At 34.6% G+C, this 22,427-nt stretch overlaps 1 protein-coding gene across 1 annotated transcript in view; it reads left to right on the plus strand.

Annotated features, from left to right (window-relative positions):
* The window catches only part of LOC127853541 (tetratricopeptide repeat protein 17-like), a 78,710-nt gene extending 67,712 nt beyond the window's left edge, over positions 1-10,998 (plus strand). Inside the window, exons 21-23 of the mRNA XM_052388152.1 lie at positions 1,673-1,792; positions 4,013-4,156; positions 8,273-10,998. Of these exons, the coding sequence (XP_052244112.1) occupies positions 1,673-1,792; positions 4,013-4,156; positions 8,273-8,407 (399 nt within the window). The 3' untranslated portion in view covers positions 8,408-10,998. The remainder of the gene's footprint in view (positions 1-1,672; positions 1,793-4,012; positions 4,157-8,272) is intronic.
* The last annotated feature ends 11,429 nt before the right edge of the window (positions 10,999-22,427 follow it).

Below are 22,427 nucleotides of genomic sequence, written 5' to 3' on the forward strand. Positions count from 1 at the left end.
ATGGTGATGCATGATGGTTCACTTGATATGACAATGCATGTTGGTTCACTTGAAATGACAATGCTTGATGGTTCCACTTGATATGACAATGCCTGATGGTTCCACTTGATATGGTGGTGCATGATGGTTCACTTGATATGACAATGTATGATAATTCACTTGATATGACATTGCTTGATGGTTCCACTTGATATGACAATGCATGATGGTTCACTTGATATGGCAATGCTTGATGGTTACACTTGATATAACAATGCATAATGGTTCACTTGATATGACAATGCTTGATGGTTTCACTTGATATGACAATCCATAATGGTTCACTTGATATGACAATGATTGACAGTTCCACTTGATATGACAATGCTTAATGGTTCCACTTGATAATAGAATGCTTGTTGGTTCTACTTGATATGACAATTCATGATGGTTTCACTTGATATAACAATGCTTGATTGTTCTCCTTGATATTACAATGCTTAATGGTTCCATTTGATATGGAAATGCTTGATGGTTCCACTTGATATGATAATGTATGATGGTTCCACTTCATATAATAATGCTTGATGGTTCTACTTGATATAACAATGCTTGATGGTGTCACCTGATATGCCATGCTTGATGGTTTCACTTGATTTGACAATCCATTATGGTTTCACTTGATATGACAATGCTTGATGGTTCCACTTGATATGGTGATGCATGATGGTTCACTTGATATGACAATGCATGATGGTTCACTTGAATGTTGATACGACAATGCTTGATGGTTCCACTTGATATGACAATGCATGATGGTTCACTTGATATAACATTGCTTGATGGTTTCACTTGATATGACAATGCATAATGGTTCAATTGATATGGCAATGCTTGATGGTTCCACTTGATATGATAATGTATGATGGTTCCACTTCATATAATAATGCTTGATGGTTATACTTGATATAACAATGCTTGATGGTTATACTTGATATAACAATGCTTGATGGTTCCACCTGATATACCATGCTTGATGGTTTCACTTGATTTGACAATCCATTATGGTTTCACTTGATATTGCAATGCTTGATGGTTCCACTTGATATGACAATGCATAATGGTTCCACTTGATGTGGCAATGCTTGATGGCTCCACTTGATATGGCAATGCTTGAAGGTTCCACTTGATATGACAATGCATGATGGTTCCACTTGATATATATGCTTGATGGTTCTACTTGATATGACAATGCTTGATGGTTCCTCTTAATATTCCATGCTTGATGGTTTCACTTGATTTGACAATGCTTTATGGTTTCACTTCATATGATTATGCTTGATGTTTCCACTTGCTATGCCAATGTCTGATGGTTCTACTTTTTATGACACTGCTTGATGGTTCCACTTGATCCTGACGGATCTACTTGATATGACAATGCTTGATGGTTCGTTCCACTTGATATGACAATGCATGATGGTTCCACTTGATATGGCAATTCCTGTTGGTTCTACTTGATATTACATTACTTGATGATTCCACTTGATATGGCAATGCATGTTGGTTCTACTTGATATGACAATGCATGGTGGTTCCACTTGATATGGCAATTCCTGTTGGTTCTACTTGATATGATTATGCTTGTTGGTTCTAAGTGATATGTCAATGCATGATCATTCCATTTCACGCTCAGAACGAGACCTCCTGGGTGCTTACCAGTCTGGCCGCGCTGTACTGGCGTGTGAGGGGCCAGGCAGGCAGGGCCATTGACTGCCTGAGGGTGGCGGTCCACACTGCCCCACGCACATGCAAGGTAGGGCACCATGGTTAGGGTGTAATGCTGATTGATTGAGCCTTGGTCTGGGGATACTGTGCTCAATGCATGTGCATAAAGTGTTCTCCCCTTTCTACTTTTATTTGTGTTTTTTTTTAAAGGAAGTCATTTTTAAATTAAAATCCCATTTAGGTGGAAAGTGACGTCTGTGAATAGGCGATGAGGACTGCTCAGGCTTTTCTGTGGTGACTTTTAACATTCGTGCGTTTAGCCCAAGTTTACCAAAAATGGCTCAATGTGATCTGTAAAATATAGCCTGATACATGCTTACAAGCAAGGGAAACTTGGAAGTTCTAGAAAACATGTGAAAAACATGTATAAAAGGTATAAAACATCAGTTCCAAACATATTTTTACAGATGTTGCAAGGTCAAAAATATAGTGATCTATATTTACCTTGAATTTTACAGTACATAATTTTAAAAACAAATTCATGAATGTTAATAATGGAAAACATCTAGGCAATGAAAAACATGTATACAAAGATAAATTATATAAATTTTTGAAATCACTCAATTGAAAGCATAGTTGATTATCTTTAACAACGTATTTTATGAACAATTCAAAATATACAATGTATGCATGATAAAAACATTGAAACAGTCATATTCTTCGACAAGATTTAGTGTTTAATAACACGGTGCTGTGCTCTTCTCCTTTTTGGTTGACACAAAAAATAAGAAAATCTGTTTAAATGTAATACATAATTTTATTGGCAATAATCAATTGCAAATGAAAAAGATTTTTAAACCTTTTTTTTTAGTTCACCTGAGCACAGCATGCTCATGGTGAGCTTTTGTGATTGCCTTTTTTGTCTGAACTGCGTTGTCTGTTGTCAATATAAACCTTTGTAGTGCGTTATCAGCGTCAACATAACTTGGTTAACACTCCAGAGGCTTCATTTTTAGTCCAATCTTCATTGGTCAAAACATGTGTCCCAATGATATCTTGGTCGAGTAAGAAACTGGGTCGATTGAGGTCAAACAAAAGGTCACTTGGTCAAATTTAAGAAAATGCTTTTTAACACTATAGAAGTCACATTGATAGTCTAAACTTGATGAAACATTCGTTTTGATGATATCTCAGCCGAGTTCAAAATGGTTCAGGTCTGGCGGGGCAGTTTTCCTTATATGGCTATTGTAAAACCTTGGGAAAACTCTAGAAGTCACATTTATAGTCCAAGCTTCATGAAACTTGGTCAGAACATTTGTTCTATGATATCTTGACTGAGTACAAAAATAGTTCCGGATCAATGAAAAACATGGCCGCAAGGGTGTTGAGCAGTTTTCGTTATATATCGCTATAGCAAAACCTTGTTAACACTCTAAAAGTCACATTTTAATTTTCATAAGATCTTCACAGAACATTTGTGCTTACAATGTCTGGGCCGAATTTGAAAATGGTTCCTGTCTGTTGATAAACATGGGGCAGTTTTCCTTATATGGCTATTTTGAAACCTAGTTAACTAACTCTCTTTAAGTCCCATTTTTTGCTTAATCTTCTTGAAACTTTCTCATAATGTTTATTCTTATGATATTTCAAATGCTTCCAAAATGGTGCTGGTCTGTTAAAAAATATGGCTTCCACAGAATGTACACATTTAAGTATACCTTGTAATTAAGTTGATCCTTTTAACGCAGGTTGAAGTTTCTTTTTTTTGAACCTCACTATTAACACTCAAGGAATACTATTGTCGTGTGATGTGGAAGGATGTTTTTTCATGATGATGATGATGATGATATAGAATTGGCATTGTCCCTCCGTCTGTCAGTCCATTAGTCTGTACTTCCATCTGTCACAAAATGTATTTTTGGTGGGGGATATCAATTTAACAAATTTGCTTCCTATCTTTATTTTTGCAAAAAATCATAGAGTGCTAAAACCTGTAAAACTACAAGAATTGTTACATATGAATCTTATTACAGGATAAGATAGGTGAAAATAGGTGAAGGAAAGGTCAATCAAACTCATGTATACCTGTGCTTGCATTGTTTCAATACAATTGATTGTTGCCTTTTTAAATGGCTCTGTGTTTGTGGTACAGACTTACACCTTAAACTCCCAAGAAAATGGCCTCAGTTAGTTCACTCACATCAAAGACCTATTATGTCACACAACACCATTTATAAGTTAGGCTTGCAAATGTTTCCCAGAGCACAACTCATGCAAACTGTACTTTTTTCCATGTTTTCTGTGACAGGACGTTCCCATGATGAGTATTTCCAACATGCTCCACCGGTCGGGCTACATCAACGATGCCATAGTTCTGGCTGGGCAGGCAATGGAGGTATCTCCCAACCTGGTGGTGGGACATTTCAACATGGCCAACATGTTTGCAGTGAAGGTAAATTGGAGTTTGCTATTCATGCCCCATTGCAGTCTTGATTTAGGTTTTAGTTTTAAAATATTACACTTTTTTTAATGTTATATTTTGGACAAAGTTGTGTAACTCATGATGTTTCTTTAAATTAAATAGATAAAAGAGAGATGCAATTATGTTTACAATGCCTATTAATAAAATGGGTCTTAATTTGGGAACACCTGTGGCAGGATGGGGTCGTCCAGGACATTGTTTACTCACCAACCTAGTTTGACTTATTATGCCCCCCTTCGAAGAAGGGGGGTATATTGTTTTGCTCATGTCGGTCGGTCCGTCCGTCCGTCTACCAGATGGTTTCCGGATAACTCAAGAACGTTTAGTCCTAGGATCATGAAACTTAGTAGGTACATTGATCATGACTGGCAGATGACCCCTATTGATTTTCAGGTAACTAGGTCAAAGGTCAAGGTCACAGTGACTCAAAATAGTAAAATGGTTTCCGGATAATAACTCAAGAATGCTTATGCCTAGGATCATGAAACTTCATAGGTATATTGATCATGACTGGCAGATGACTCCTATTGATTTTCAGGTCACTAGGTCAAAGGTCAAGGTCACAGTGACTTGAAACAGTAAAATGGTTTCCTGATGATAACTCAAGAATGCTTACGCCTAGGATCATGAAACTTCATAGGTACATTGATAATGGCTAACAGATGACCCCTATTGCTTTTCAGGTCACTAGGTCAAAGGTCAAGGTCACAGTGACTCAAAATAGTAAAATGGTTTCCGGATGATGACTCAAGAATGCTTACGCCTAGGATCATGAAACTTCATAGGTACATTGATAATGACTGGCAGATGACCCCTATTGATTTTCAGGTCACTAGGTCAAAGGTCAAGGTCACAGGCACTGGAAACAGTAAAATGGTTTGCGGATGATAACTCAAGAATGCTTACGCCTAGGATCATGAAACTTCATAGGAACATTTATCATGACTTGCAGATGAACCCTATTGATTTTCAGGTCACTAGGTCAAAGGTCACGGTGACTTGAAACAGTAAAATGGTTTCCGGATGATAACTCAAGAATGCTTAAGCCTAGGATCATGAAACTTCATAGGTACATTGATCATGACTGGCAGATGACCCTTATTAATGTTCAGGTCACTAGGTTAAAGTTCAATGTCACAGTGAATCAAAACAGTAAAATGGTTTCCTGATGATAACTCAAGAATAATTAGGCATAGGATCATGAAACTTCATAGGTACATTGATCATCACTGGCAGATGACCCCTATTGATTTTCAGGTTACTAGGTGTTCTGTTAAGTACCTAGGTGCTGTATTGGACCAGTTCCTGTCTGGTAAAACCATTGCTAGATCAATTATTACAAAGGCAAACTCAAGGTTAAAGTTCCTATACAGAAATAGTAAGTTCTTAACATTGCACACCAGAAAACTCCTTGTCATGTCTCTTATACAGTGCCACTTTGACTATGCCTGCTCTTTTTGGTACCCTGGTCTTATTCAGTCACTTAAAAATAGGCTTCAAACTACACAAAACAAGATGATTAGGTTTGTTCTGAATATGGATAACAGATCACATGTTGGTCAAGACCAGTTTTCACATTTAGGTTGGCTGCCTGTTTCAAAAAGAGTAGAACAGATCATACTTTGTCATGTACATAAGATTAAAAATGGCCTTGCACCAGAGTATATGGGTGAGAATTTTAAGCCAGTGTCTGGCGTACATAATCGTTGTACTAGGTCTAATATGGTAGCTCAGCCAGAATCTGATCATTTTGCTGAAAATTTTACATTTGAAGACTCTGGTCGTTTTTCCAAACCAAGAGTAGGAAGTTTTGGTTCTAAAACATTTACATATAATGGTATCTGTTTATGGAACAATCTTCCTCAAAACATCAGGGATGTACCTAAACCTAACAATTTCAAGGGTGCCATCAAGAAACAGTTTTTAGAGTCTTTATAGCTTTTTATAGTATAATTTTTATTATGAATTTTATGTTCTGTTAAAATACTGTGATACATTTTTAAGTCTTATGATCAATAAGATGCAAGGATCTCATAATTATTCTTTAACTTATAGTATGCAACAAAGTGTGTTTATTAACTACCTATGCAGTGTGTAACTTTCTTATGCAACTTCTGTGATAATAATGAACATGTGATTATATTTATTCATTCTTAATCAGTAATATACTTTATTAAACAGTACATATTTGATACATATACATTATTAAAATCTACTACATGACTGTTTCATGGTTACTGCCACCAATAACAAGGACCACAATGGAAATAAGTGAAAATCATTTTTCTCTTTTTTGTGTTATCCTTGGTATTGTGTGTGCATTCCATGGTTTGCTATGTATATTGCTGTGATAATATATTTTATATTGTCTGCATTATGTAGTAACTATGTAATGTTCATATGTTTACCAAATAAAAATCAATCAATCAATCAATCAGGTTGAAGTTCAAGGTCACAGTGATAAAAACTGTATTCACACAATGGCTGCCACTACAACTGACAGCCCATATGGGGGGCATGCATGTTTTACAAACAGCCCTTGTTGATTGAGGCATAATCAGGGTGCAGGATCCATGGAGTTTACACACAGGCTTGACAGAATGAAAACACACTGTTAAGAAGGTTATTTTTGCACATATCTCAAGTTATCGAAATATATATTTTGCAAATCTTCAGTGCATAAAAGACAGTGTTTTTTCTTGCAGCTTGTGTCGATATCTGAAAATTGAAGAATGCATCATTGAATACAGCTGAAATTGATGCCAAAATTTCATGTTGCGTGCAGCATAACCATGTACATTGTATATAAATGCTGTACACATTGAATTTTTTGCCAACAACGCAGGCTCATTAAATAAATTAAAGTAATTCTGATGTTTTTCACATTGTGATAAGCCGCTAAACAACTGATTTTTATGCACCATGAGTTGAAACTCTTCAGAAAAATTGTTTTCAAAAGTTTTTGAAAAAAGCTTACTGGTGTTTACATCCATTAACATCCATTTGTGAACACCATAAAGTCAAGTGATCCTGCAACCTGATAATATCGCAGTGATGTTTAATTATCAGCCCAATGGACTGATGCACTTTGAATTACAGCTAGAATAATCCAAATTTTCCCAAACTTATATTATCTGCTCTCTAGCTCGTCCTGATATAATCAAACATTATCAATCTTACTCTGACCTTTAAACGGGTGTATTTTGTGACAAGTTGCATTGCTTGTTTAACTTATATATGTTTTAGTGTTGTCTATCCTCAATAAACGTAGATATAAATGTCTTTGTGGTCAATAATTCTGTGTTTTACAGGCTTGTTTTGCATTAATAACAATGTTTTATTAAGGATTCTGTAATTTTATATAAAAGTACATGTTAATTTTATTCAGGTTTTTCATACTTTATAATAAGTCTGTTATAGTATTGTTTATGCTGACTTGGAACTGGATCTTGTTACTATTGTATTATTGAATCCAAAAGTAAATTCATAGAAATCCTGCATTGCTCTGAATGAGAATATGTTAAATATAACAAATCTTTTTGACATTTTAGGACATGCATCATTTTCAGATACACAATTCACGGTTTAAAACAGGAGCATGATTGGCAGACTAATAGACATTAAAAAAAGATCCCTAGAAAATCTTAAACTATTATAATAAAGCATAAAATATCCTTAAAGGTTTTTTAAACACTTAATTACCTGCATTAGATAGCTAACCTTAGATTTGTTGCATATATTATTTTGCTCATATCTGAGTGCATTACATTTTTTGTGTTAATTTTCATGGTGGTATATGCATTTGTTTGCAATCTCAAAATAAAATGTGTTCAAACTCAAAATAAAAAGTAAATATATAAATAATGAAATAGTCACTTGCTAATCTACCATCATTTCTGTCAAATGCATGCAAATCATAATCAAGTACCCTTGATCTTCAATACTTACAATATTTTGATTTATCAGCACATATTCAATGAAGAATGTCATCGTTTTTTTATTATAATAAAGCATATTAGAACATGACACTGAAGCTTTGTGGGAGGTATTGGGTGAATCAAACAATTTAAATTATTCACATTTCAGGGGCAATGGGATCTGGCAGCCATGTTTTACGAGTCCACCCTAGGTCTGCAGGCAGAATTTGAACCTGCAAAAGTGCGACTGAAGATCGTGCAATGTCGGAAAGTTGTGCAACCACCTCCTCCTCAACTGAGCTAGCTTGCAAAGAGTTGAGCCTCATTCTGTGAAACCTTGGGTAAATGCATGTGAATAAAGTGTTGTCACAGTCCACACAGGCTTATTATAAGGGACAACTATTTTGGCTTAACTAGACTTTTGGTTAGAAGAGACTTCGTTTAAAGCGAGATTATAAGATTTTTAATGTGTTAATTGTAATATATTGATAAAATATGTTACAATAACACAAAATAGGCAAGAAAAATTATTGATTGAAGACGAATTTCATAAAAATGCAGCAAAAACAAATTAGCGCCCCAAGCCGATTGTCACAAAGATATTTCGTACATATTTTCCGTCAATAACCGTAGCATTCGTGATTTTAGTTAGTGTTCGTGTCGTATGAAAAGATATCCTTGCAGGAATTTTAAATGAACCGTTCAACTAAATTTAGATTCAATTCGTACATGCATGATTTACATGCTGGCTAATTTGACTGTTCAGACATTTTCAATTTCAGAATTAAATAGCTGGCTTATTTTGCATTTTTCGACATATGTTTTTCTTAACTTTTATTTTAATTTTTATTCAAATATATGTTTAATAAGTTTTTTACACATTTTATATAAATTAATAAATATTTGACATAATTGTATAATCTCGCTTTAAAACAAAAATTTCCATAAAAGCACTATCATCACTGATAAGCCTTTGCAGATTTCACATGCTAATCTGGTTTGACACCTTACGCACATGTATTAAGTACAGCTTTCCCAGAACAAGGCACATTTTGTTGTGAATAAATGCTTGTCATTTAAAATGAATGGATCTCAAGTTTCTATAGTGAAAACAAAAATGAGCCTGTTGATGAAATCAACATGCTGGGTAAATGCTTGTGCTTTAGTTTAACCTTGGTAGCACTCTACAAGTTACATTTATAGTTCATTCTTAATGAAGCTTGTTCAGAACCTTTGGTCAAATGATATCTTGGGCTGCACAGAACAGGTTAGTTCCTTTGTATCTCAGGTTAGCAACTTTTGGAATTTCAGGCCCTCTTGTTTTTTAATGCCCTTTGTCATAATTGTGGCAGGAGGGTATATTTGGTTTACCATGTCAGTATTTATGTGTGTGTTAAAAACAGTTTGTATGCATGTATACGTGGGTATTAAAGTGTCTGGTACATTTTCCATTTACCACTTAGATACATATTTTTAATGCATTTGTAGTCCCTTAGAAAGTTATATTTAATTAAATACCTTTCTTACTAAATTCAAGTTTTTAAGGCTTCATCTCCAAACCTTAGATACTGATGAGCAGCAAATAGCATAAAACCTGAACAGACTGCGAGTTACTGGCAGGCTGTTTTGGTTTTATGCTGTTTGCACATAGCCATTTTCATGTTGCCTCTAAGTGGGAAAGGGTTATGCTGTGTATGATGGGATTTCAAAATTAATTGGCACATATTATCATCATATCATGTTTTTGAAATCCCAATAATTATTTTTTGACTTGTATTGCCTGCATTTGTTTTAATAATTTGTGAGAGAGAGTTATTTTTAAGACTGACAAAAGTATTTATTTTGGTGGAAATACTAATCTATGATTTGTCTTCAGAATTTTTATGATTTGGCCAAGACAAGTCAGTCTATGTGATGACCAACAAGAGATCATCAATGGGAAATGTATAGTTTTTAAGTTAGAGCTTTTAGCTACGTTTATATGTGTGCAGAATATGATAGGTATCTCTTGATTTTAAAATAAACGCTTTTTAACATAATGGTAACAGATTGATGATCTCTTGTTTGCAAAGGCCTTGAAAATAACACATTAAATTGGAGTGTGGGCTCTTATAATGAACAAGATTTTCGTTTTGGTCATCACATAGACTGATTCAAGCAACATTAGTAAAATGTTTTCTCAATAGAGAAAATCATGGATATGTATTTTTTTAACAAAGAGATAGCTAGGAGTGATGTCATGTTTGACTAAGGATTTTAAGGGCTTATTGCCAAGAGAATTTTCATGATTGTGTATATCTTATATTTCATGGCAAACTCTTGTTTCCCCAAATACGAAGGCTATTGAAATGTCAAAGTAACATTAACACACAAAATCAACAAATATTTTGCAAAATATTTCGTAAAATAAAATTAAACCATAAAAAGTTAGTGTGCCTTATGGCAATAGCCAAAATTTCAATGCTAGATGTTTTATGGTAGTAAAGATTTAACAAGATAAAAAATGCTCGTTTTTATTTTTTGTGGCAAAATATAGTCCACTTTAATTTCCCGCAACTATATCAATTCATACAACACACAAACTATGACTTGGTAAATCAACAACATGTGTTAAATATATTGTCCCACAAAAAATATTCATTGATTTTGAGTATTTATGTTACTTTAAAAGGGTTACTTTATTTTATTTATTGTATAATCTTTTATCTTATTGGTATGTTTTCTTTGAAATTGTTGTTTTGCGATTAAGTGTTAATTAAAAAATGTTGTGTAATTATATTTATTAATTTTGTAAAAAATAAATAATTATCTTTTAATTACAAAAAATTGTTTGACAATTGGTATATTGGCATTTTGCAAGCATACAGATCATTTAAATAAAATGTAAAAAGAAGATTTGTCAGTTCTTGCTTTTATATTAGGATATTATGGAGAAAATGCAAGAATCAAGTTCTGTGTACTTGTGTCATCTTATCATACAACAAGCAATATCTTTAAAAAAGATATACAGCGTTGATTGTGGTCGGTGTTTATGAACGATCAAAAGTTATATCTATGAGATTAAAAATAGTGAATGCCTTTTATCTGCGCAGTTCTTAGCTGCATCACATGCATATCAATTACGCTGTTTATTTCGCTTTATTAGATATTATTACTCAGATATCTATATTTACAGAATAGAAAAACATAAGAAGCATGAAAGTAAATGAAAGCATATAGGTCAGCTGGCAACACTCGAATCTTATTTGATTGCATTATTAATAGTATAGTGAATCATCGTGCTCATGCTTAATAAATTGGTCTAATTTTTTTAATATTTCTAATTAAATTGATCAAAATTGGTCCTTATCATGCAATTGTTGAAAACACATTAACAATCTATGATTGACATACCAAAATAATATCGCCGAATATCTTTATTTAGTATCTTTCTGATGAAAATAAGTTTTGAATGCACATAGTTTACGCGATAGCGTTTATCTAACGATTTCTGTAAATGACCGCAAACTGACCTTGATACCTTGCAGGTTGGAATGCAATGCAATTAAGTGAGGTAACAAGTCTAATGCTTTGCTGAAACGACATTTACGTGTTTAACAGTCAATTTCGAAAACAATTTTAAATATTTTTGTCAAAGCGTATATCACGTTACTGAACAACAGTACTTATATGATCTAAGATTTATGAGTGCACAAAATGCAATATCATAGTTATAACCAAATATGAGAACACAGCCTTTAAGTACAAGCTCTCTCATTCTTCTAAAAATAAAGGGGCACACACTCTGTATTGATGTTGAGAATTGAGTGTGAAACTGCTCTATCTCTTAAACCTTATCATTAGAGATACAATTGTTTCATGATGAATACGCAGTTAACATCGTTGCTAAACAAACTATAGCATCCCTTTTCATACCCTATACTTCCCAAAAATAGAAAGTTGATTGAATAATATATTAATGATAATGTGAAATCTGTTTGTAGATTGCACGTTTTCTACTGCGAAAAGTGTCAGGCCTACCAGCGGGAAATTTATATTTTCAAATTTATTGGTAGCTTACAATGGTCAGGCTAAGGTGAAAAGCTGGCGTATAGACCGTTCCATAATCGATAAATTGACCGCTGCCATAATGTCAGTCACGTGACTGTCCGCCATTACACTGCTGCTAACTTGTGCGAGTCTACGATTCCAAAAGCCAAAGACGTAGAGAATACCCGCTTCACCGTTGTCGGATAAATAGATCTAAATTACTTAATGAATTAATGTGAGGCGATTATCACATTTTTGTTGTTTAAATGATTGTTTGAAGTTGAGATTGATTGTTACAAATAAAATGTTTGAAATGCTTTCGTGTATTTGTTTTTTTATATCTGTAATCAAGTGGTAATCATCGGCGAAAATTTGCCGGTTCAGTCGCTCATACTATGTCTTTGATTAGACTTGTTACTTTTAACGTTTCACAAACAATTCACGCATGTATTATCGTGTTGATTTTAATAGCCGCAACATCAAGCAGATTACATTTTAATTAATACTTATAAAAGATTTTCGCGCAATTAATTACCGCTAATTGTTTGTAATTGATCTCATTTGGTAAAAATCTACATTCCAAAATCATTACATATTATATTAAGTATGATATTTTTGATACGCCTTCCATTATTTTTCTTCTAACTGATATCAGAGATAAAAAATTGTGGTTTGGATTTATATTTATTTTTTTAGATGGAATTTTGTCACGTTAAAAAACGAGCTTTTTATCATGAGAGAGTGATATTGATCTTGACGATCTATTATGTGATTATTCGGAAGATGAAGAGAATGCGATCTATGTGATACATCGATATTTTCATCTTTGAATCATTTAACAGCTATAAAGCTAAAAATACTAAAAATTGTATTTTATAGGTCTTTGAAATAACGCAAAACATATGGATAACGACACCAAATGTTTAGTCAATTAATCCACACACAAAAACTCCGATAAAAAACACCTAAATAATATTTCAAAAATATATTATTAAGCGCCAAACAAATTCATTTATTTGCAACTTTAAAAACGCGGCATAAGCATCAAATTAAAGATTATCTGAAGACTGAAAGGCCGACAATTTGACACAATAAAGAGCTCTATGCATAAGCCGTAATTATTTTTTTTGCAGAAAAGCTTCAATAAATTACAATAGTAATACAACTTATTATAAAAATATAATTATCAATGGCATGAGGACGCTAGTGTGATAAATAAATGAGTGTTAGAAAGTGTAATGAGTGCTTTGAAAATAAACATACTACAAAGCCATATTAAAAGCAAAGGACATGACAGTATTTACATGTAATTTTAATTTGATGGCTATTGAGGAATATTAACATACAACTGAAAAAACACAACTTCATATGATGCAAATTGAACTGTGTACTAATGTATATTGAAAACTCGTTACTAGTGAGTATGAGTGAAACATATATAACATTTTAACACACATATATTTATATACATATATATATATATATATATATATATATATATATATATATATATATTAAATATTTTTTACCTCTGTTTTGTGTCAAATGTAATTTATTGTTTTATGATATCGTTCGTGCATTGCCGTAACATCAAATTTTCATACGGAATGACGTAGTTTTAATTAACCGATACCCGCTAAATACGTTAAATGTTTTATGTTTTTTTTTAATTCTTTATTTTTTCATAAATTAAACGGGCAAGTATCTTTACGGTGTACAATTTCTGATATTCTATATTGGACATAACTTTTAATTTGTAAAATATGTAACATATCTTATTTACGCAACTGTTAAGTATGTCGGAGGTAAATTATCTTACCAAATGAATCCTTAATACTACCAGGAAGATGAGACATGGTGGCATCATCAATTGTGTTTAATGACCAGATTGTCATCTGCCACCCAGTCACTGGGTGTGGTTTATGACACCATGTGGTTAGTTAAGTCTGGACAATATCTGATAAAAACGAGATAATCGGATTATGCAGAACAAAGGGGCAATTAAACGCTGGAATGCAAAGGCATACACGATTTAAAGATTGATGCAAATAATCAAATGAAAAATATTGCATTTAATTTAATTAAATGCTTTTTTTAATGTGTCAATGTGTTAGTTTTCCCAGACAACCAAGACCATGTAATGACGGCCTTAGAATTTGGAAAGAAATTCATCCGTTGAATAATCGGTGCTCTCTTATATATGTTACCGATTGTTAAGCAGCAGTGTAATGGCGGACGCGGAGAGAATTCAGGGGAGATAATTATGTAATGACTAAATTATGGAACGGTCTATAGACCAGTTGACGAGTGACGTCACGCGCACCTGCAAATATTAGACTCCGCCCACTGGTTGGCAAAAAGAGGAGAAATTCATATAAGCGCATATAGAGAAGGTTGAAATAATGGTCGTTTTTATTGATACTCATGCACTATATCAAATAGAATTTTACTAACTATGTCTGAATAAAACATAAGCGTGCAAGGAAATGCATTTCGGAACGATTATATTGTTGTTATTATTAGTTTTTTACTATAAACGAACTCGGGAGTGGAACACAATATACGAGCTCGCTATATGTGGTAACCATAAAAATCTCTTTTTGGCACATCTTCGAGACCATTTTTAAGATTTAACATTCTCGGATATTTAAATTCTTTCAGAATAAATCAAATTTAATGAACACAAATAAGAATGTAATCAAAAAGCAAATAGATCGACTTTATGTATGCAACATATAGTAACTTATTCGAACATTTATGCCTGTAAAAACTTACCTTGTTACACATTAAATGAACTAACTTGATAAATGTAATTGTTTTTATTGAATTATTCACACCAATTTTGACACTCTTTATTTCAGCCTTTTTTACCCGGTGTTTTATTGCACCTTTGTATATCATAAACCGATTATCTCGTTATGATCGGATACTGCCCAAACAATTACAAAGAACACATGGTGTCACAAATCCAGGGACCTATTTGGGTCCCTGCATAAACCACATGTGGCATACAAGTGTCTGGTCATTAAACATCATTTATGATACCTCCATGTCATCTCTTTCATATTGAGCGATCATCTAAGCAAAATTGTAAAGCCAAAATACGAAACAGTTGCTTTAATAAAATATGTTAACATATTTAAAAAAATGAAGATATTTGTCCGAAATGGATTGGCAGTAACTATTGTATATATTAGCCAGTTTAATCATAATAATACAGTGTTTAATAACTATAAATTAAAAATATTGTTCATTTTCACTGCTACATAATTAACGTATCTAACGAGTGCCGGCAAATGTAAACTCGGCTGTTACGTGTTATGATTGTACGTTACTGGAGTGTACGAAACGACATCATGAAAACAAGCAAACAACAAAAGCGTAAAAAATACTTGCGTAAAATAAATTAATATATAGATTTATTTATCATAAAATGCTAGATTGGTATCACTCCTTATCGCCAGTAAAGAGAGTGCACGCAAAGACAATTCAATTTGCATAATATGCAGTTTTTGTTTTTCATATGTATGCTAAACTTTATGATAATGTCATTCGATGGAAACGAAACGATAGTTCATTAAATGGAAAATTAAATAACTACAATATTTACAAATTGTAATGTATTCCGCTTTTAGGGCATCGTTTTATAATTGATTAAATGCACCTCTTACACTTTCGTTCGCTTATGAACAATAACACTTTCTACACCACTTATAATTATAATCAAATTAATGTATGTGTTATTATCTTTGAAATATAATTTATCAAAATCTTACTATCACAAAGAAAAAAGAATACGAAAGAATAGTGTTATGTTTTGTTTTGTGGGATTGGCAGTTTTTAGTGTTCCGACCACGTTTAATCTGCCGGTAATAACTAATGCGTATTTTTATACAGAGGAAATTATATTTATGAATATACATTTATTGGTACTAAATGTTATATTTTTGCAATATTATTTAAGAGTTTTAATGTTTATTTCGGATTTTTGTATCGTTTTCTTGACTAAACAATAACATGTATACATGTTTTACGTTACTGTAACCAGTGTTTTTTGCCAACCAGTCAGTGCGCATGCGCGGAAAATCCCGAATGTAAACAATAACATTCAACTAGTCTATACAGCTATGCCGAAAACACACAATTATTAAAGTATAACTTACCTTTGGCTCCCACCAGAAGCCAAATAACCTTTATTATTTTTATTCCTTACCTTTGGGCTCGCACAAAAAGTCCAAGAACTTTTATTTTTAGTATTACTTACTTTTGGGCTCCCTCAAAAAGTCCAAGAACCTTTATTAGCGAGGCTGTTTACGGAGAAAACCCGAGCTATTGTCATAGCCAGCTCGTCGTCCGCTGTCTGCCGTAGGCGTCGTGCTAAAACCTTAACATTGGCCATAACTTTTCAAATATTGAAGATAGCACCTTGATATTGGGCATGCATGTGTTTCTCATGGAGCTGCACAATTTGAGTTGTAAAATTTCAAGGTGAACATCATCCTTCAAGGTCTAGGGTCGAAAAAACGAAGTCAAAGGAAGTAATAAGCTTTAAATGGACATATTTATCTGACCTGCCCACGTATATATTTTTATGCCCCCCTTCGAAGAAGAGGGGGTATATTGCTTTGCTCATGTCGGTCTGTCGGTCGGTCTGTCGGTCAGTCGGTCCGTCCACCAGGTGGTTGTCAGACAATAACTCAAGAACGCTTGGGCCTAGGATCATGAAACTTCATAGGTACATTGATCATGACTCGCAGATGACCCCTATTGATTTTGAGGTCACTAGGTCAAAGGTCAAGGTCACGGTGACCCGAAATAGTAAAATGGTTTCCGGATGATAACTCAAGAACGCTTAGGCCTAGGATCATGAAACTTGATAGGTAGATTGATCATGACTCGCAGATGACCCCTATTGATTTTCAAGTCACTAGGTCAAAGGTCAAGGTCACAGTGACCCGAAATAGAAAAATGGTTTCCGGATGATAACTCAAGAACGCTTAGGCCTAGGATCATGAAACTTGATAGGTAGAATGATCATGACTCGCAGATGACCCCTATTGATTTTCAGGTCACTAGGTCAAAGGTCAAGGTCACGGTGACCCGAAATAGTAAAATGGTGTCCGGATGATGACTCAAGAATGCTTATGGCTAGGATCATGAAACTTCATAGGTACATTGATCATGACTGGCAGATGACCCCTATTGATTTTCAGGTCACTAGGTCAAAGGTCAAGGTCACAGTGACAAAAAACATATTCACACAATGGCTCTCACTACAACGGAGAGCCCATATGGGGGGGCATGCATGTTTTACAAACAGCCCTTGTTGTTAAATAAATCAAAGCGGCGCAGTAGGCGGCATTGTGTTCCTGACAAACACATTCTGGTAAAAGGTCAAGGTCATCCTTTACGGTCTATGGTAAAAAATACAGATTTAAGGGAAGTAATGAGCTTTAAAAAGGGAGAAAATTATTCAATATTTAACATAACCACTTTATATATTTGGCATGCATGTGTATCTCATGGAGCTGCACATTTTGAGTGGTGAATCTACAGTCGTCACAGTATAGTGGCTTTTAATTATTTGCTACTTAAAATAGAGATTTGTTACAGACAATTATTTTCAAGGGGAGTAATTTATATAATTATAAATCTCATATTATATATTTCCTTACCAAGAATTTGAGTTCTTTTCACAGTTACTGTACAGATTTATTATTTTGATTATTTATAACCCAAATGATTGATTTTTCATTTTTTTTAAATGATATAATTATAATTTCTTTGATGTTCATTACATACCTGTGGACTTATGTCCTTAGATACATGATCAACTTTTATGAAAAAGAAAAACTCCGGTTATGATCTCTTTTAAACCACAAGCCTAAGTTGTCAGTGATGTCTGACATGGTAATAATTGACTGTTAGACCCCCCCCCCCCGATTGGATTTAACAAAGATCAAGGGAAGTAATAACCTTTAAAGGGAGATGATTTCTATACCTGCCAAATGAAAAATATAAATTTTATTTCAATGCTGCGCAGTAGGGGGCATTGTGTTTCTGACAAACACATCTCTTGTTGGGTCACTAGGTCAAAGGTCAATTTCGCTGTGACCTCAAAAAAAAAACAAAAAAACATTATGAAAAGCTTTTGCAGCCGAGCGTGGCACCCGTTATGGGGTGCTCTTGTTATTAGTATTCCCTTTCGTTGGGCCCGCACTAAAAGTTTAAGAACCTTTATTTTAAGCGAGGCTGTTTTCGGAGAAACCCGAGCTATTGTCATAGCCAGCTCGTCCGCCGTAGGCGTCGTGCTCAAACCTTAACATTGGCTCTAAAATCAAAGTGCTTCCACCTACAACTTTGAAACTTCATATGTAGATGCACCTTGATGAGTTCTACACGCCACACCCATTTTTGGGTAACTAGTTCAAAGGTCAAGGTCACTGTGACCTGTTATATCAAACTTTAACAAAGGCTCTAAAATCAAAGTGCTTCCACCTACAACTTTGAAACATCATATGTAGTTTCACCTTGATGAGTTCTACATGCCACACCCATGTTTAGGTCACTAGGTCAAAGGTCAAGGTCACTGTGACCTCTAATATAAAACTTTAACAAAAACCTTAACATTGCCTCTAAAATCAAAGTGCTTCCACCTACAACTTTGAAACTTCATATGTAGATGCACCTAAATGAGTTCTACATGCCACACCCATTTTGGGTCACAAGGTCAAAGGTCAAGGTCACTGTGACCTCTAAACAAAAATAATCTGACAAGCTTTCGCAGCCGAGCGTGGCACCCGTTATGCGGTGCTGTTGTTAGTATTTCTTTCCTTTGGGCTCGCACAAAAATCAATGAACCTTTATAATTAGTATTCCTTACATTTGGGCTCGAACAAAAAGTCCATGAACCTTTATTATTAATATTTCTTAACTTTGGGCTCACACAAATAAGTCCAAGAAGCTTAATTATTAGTTTTCTTCACCCTGGCACGCACAAAAAGTCCAACAACCTTTGTTTTTAGTATTCTTTTATCTCTGGGTTCGCACAAAATGTCCAATGACCTTAAATTTTATTATTCCTTTTTTATTCTCGCACAAAAAATCCACGAACCTGTATTATTAGTATTCCTTACCTTTGGGCTCACACAAAAGTCCAAGAACCTTTATTATTAGCTTGGTTGTTTTCGGAGAAAACCGAGGTATTGTCATAGTCAACTCGTTTTGTCGTGTCCGTCGTCGTGTCGTCCGCCGTCCGCGTGGTGATAAAACCTTAACGTTTTGTCAAGGTTTTGAACGTAAGCTCTAAAATCAAAGTGCTTCCACCTACAATTTTGAAACTTCATATGTAGCTGCACCTTTATGAGTTATACACGCCATACCCATATTTGGGTCACTAGATCAAAGGTCAAGGTCACTGTGACCTCTAAAATAAATAAATTCTGACAAGCTTTCATTTGTTCAAAAATGCACGCGCAGCCGAGCATGGCACCCGTTATGCGGTGCTCTTGTTAGTATTCCTTACCGTTTGGGCTCGCACAAAAATACCAACAACCTTAATTATAAGTATTCCTTATCTTTGGGCTCACACAAAAAGTCTAAGAAACTTAATTTTTTTCCATACCATTGGGCTCACACAAAAAGTCCAAGAAACTTTCTTATTGGTATTTTTCGTACCTTTGGGCTCACACAAAAAATCCACATAGCCTTATTTTAAGTATTCCTTACCTTTGGGCTCGCACAAACAGTCCAAAAACCTGTATTATTAGTATTTCCGACCTTTGGGCTCCCACAAAAAGTTGAAGAACCTTTATTATTAGTATAATCTATTCCTTACCGTTGGGCCCACACAATAAGTCCAAGAACCTTTACTATTAGTATTCCTTACCTTTGGGCTCACAAAAAAGCCAATAAACCTTTATTATCAGTATTCTTTACCTTTGGGCTCGCACAAAGTCTAAGAACCTTTACCATTAGTATTCCATACCTTTAGGCTCTCACACAAAGTCCAAGAACCTTTATTATTAGTATTCCTCGCCATTGAGCTCGCACAAAAAGTCCAAGATCCTTTATTATTAGTTTTTCTTACCTTTGGGCTCGCACAAAATTCCAAGAACCTTTATAGTTATTATTCCTTATCTTTGGGCTTGCACATAAGTCCAAGAAACTATATTATTAGTATTCCTAAGCCTTTCGCTCACACCAAAAGTCCAAGAACCTTTATTATTAGTATTCCTTACCTTTGGGCTGACATAAAAGTCAAAGAACCGTTTAGGAATCCTTACCTTTAGGCTCGCACAAAATTTCCAAGTACCTTAATTATAAGTATGTCCAAGAAACTTTATTATTAGTATTGTCTGTACCTTTGGGCTCGCACAAAAAGTCTGAGAACCTTTATTTTTTAGTATTCCTTACCTTTGGGCTCACACAAAACGTCCAAAAACCTGTATTTTTAGTATTCCTAACCTTTGGGTTCCCACAAAAAGTTGAAGAATCTTTATTATTAGTATTCCTAACCTCTGGGCTCCCACAAAAAGTTGAAGAACCTTTTTTATTTGTATTTCTTACCATTGGGCTTGCACAAAAAGTCCAAGAACCTTTATTATAAATATTTCTTACCTTTAGGCTCCCACAAAAAGTTAAAGAACCTTTATTATTAGTATTCCTTACCGTTGGGCTCGCACAAAAAGTCCAAGAACCTTTATTATTAGTATTCCTTACCTTTGGGCTCCAACAAAAAGTTGAAGAACCTTTATTATAAGTATTCCTAACCTTTGAGCTCGCACAACAAGTGGAAGAACCTTTATTATTAGTATTCCTTACCGTTGGGCTCGCACAAAAAGTCCAAGAACCTTTTCATTAGTATTCCTAACCTTTGGGCTCCCACAAAAAGTTGAAGAACCTTTATTATCAGCTCGGCTGTTTTCGGAGAAAACCCGAGGTATTGTCATAGCCAGCTCGTTGTCCGCCGTCAGCCGTCCGCCATAGGTGTTGTGCTAAAACTTTAACATTGGCTCTAAAATCAAAGTGCTTCCACCTACAACTTTGAAACGTCATATGTAGATGCACCTTGATGAGTTCTACACACCACACCCAGTTTTGGGTCACTAGGTCAAAGGTCAAGGTCACTGTGACCTTTAAAAAAATCTAACAAGCTTTCTCAGCCAAGCGTTGGCACCCGTTATGCGGTGCTCTTGTTAGTATTTCTTACCTTTGGACTCGCACAAAAAGTCCACGAACCTTTATTATAAGTATTTCTAACTTTTCGGCTCCCACAAAAAGTTGAAGAACCTTTATTATTAGTATTTCTTACCTTTGGGCTCGCACAAAAAGTCCAATAACCTTTGTTATTAGCTCGACTATTATATATGAAATATATATAGTGGAGCTATCCTACTCACCCCGGCGTCGGCGTTCCCGTTAGCGTGCAAAAGTTAAAGTTTGCGTACTACCCCAAATATTTCCTATGTCCTTTGACATATTGCTTTTATATTTTGCATGCTTCTTTACCAACATGACCCCAATCTATAAACAAGAGCAGACAACTGTATCAAGCATTTTGACAGAATTATTGCCCATTTTATACTTAGAATATGCATATTATTGATTAATCTATGTTAAAGCTTGCGTACCACCTCAAATATTTTTTATGTCCTTTGACATATTGCTTTCATATTTTGCATACTTCTTTACCAACATGATCCCAATCCATAAACAAGAGCAGATAACTGTATCAAGCATTTCGACAGAATTATGGCCCCTTTTATACTTAGATAATTGAACATTTTGCTTAAATTGCCATAACTTCTTTATTTATGATCACATTTGATTCATACTTTGACAAAACAACACTTACCTGACATACCACAATGCACTCCACCCAAACCATCCCCCATGCCCCACCCCAGAAACCCCCCCCCCCCCCCAAAAAAAAAAAATATTTTTTTTTCTTATTTTTGAACGATCATCTATTAAATGACCACACACCCACATTATACCCCCGCCCCCCCCCCCCCTCTCCATGATGGCTTACGTTATACTGTCAAGCACTCGAATAGTCGAGCGCGCTGTCCTCTGACATCTCTTGTTAGTATTCCTTACCGTTGGGCTCGCACAAAAAGTCCAAGAACCTTTATTATTAGTATTCCTAACCTTTGGGCTCCCACTAAAAGTTGAAGAACCTTTATTATTAGTACTTCTTACCTTTGGGCTCGCACAAAAAATCCACGAACCTTTATTATAAGTATTCCTAATCGTTGGGCTCCCACAAAATGTCAAAGAACCTTTATTTCAGT

The sequence above is a fragment of the Dreissena polymorpha genome, chromosome 1 (genome assembly GCF_020536995.1).
Source record: "Dreissena polymorpha isolate Duluth1 chromosome 1, UMN_Dpol_1.0, whole genome shotgun sequence".
NCBI classification, from domain to species: Eukaryota; Metazoa; Mollusca; class Bivalvia; order Myida; family Dreissenidae; genus Dreissena; species Dreissena polymorpha.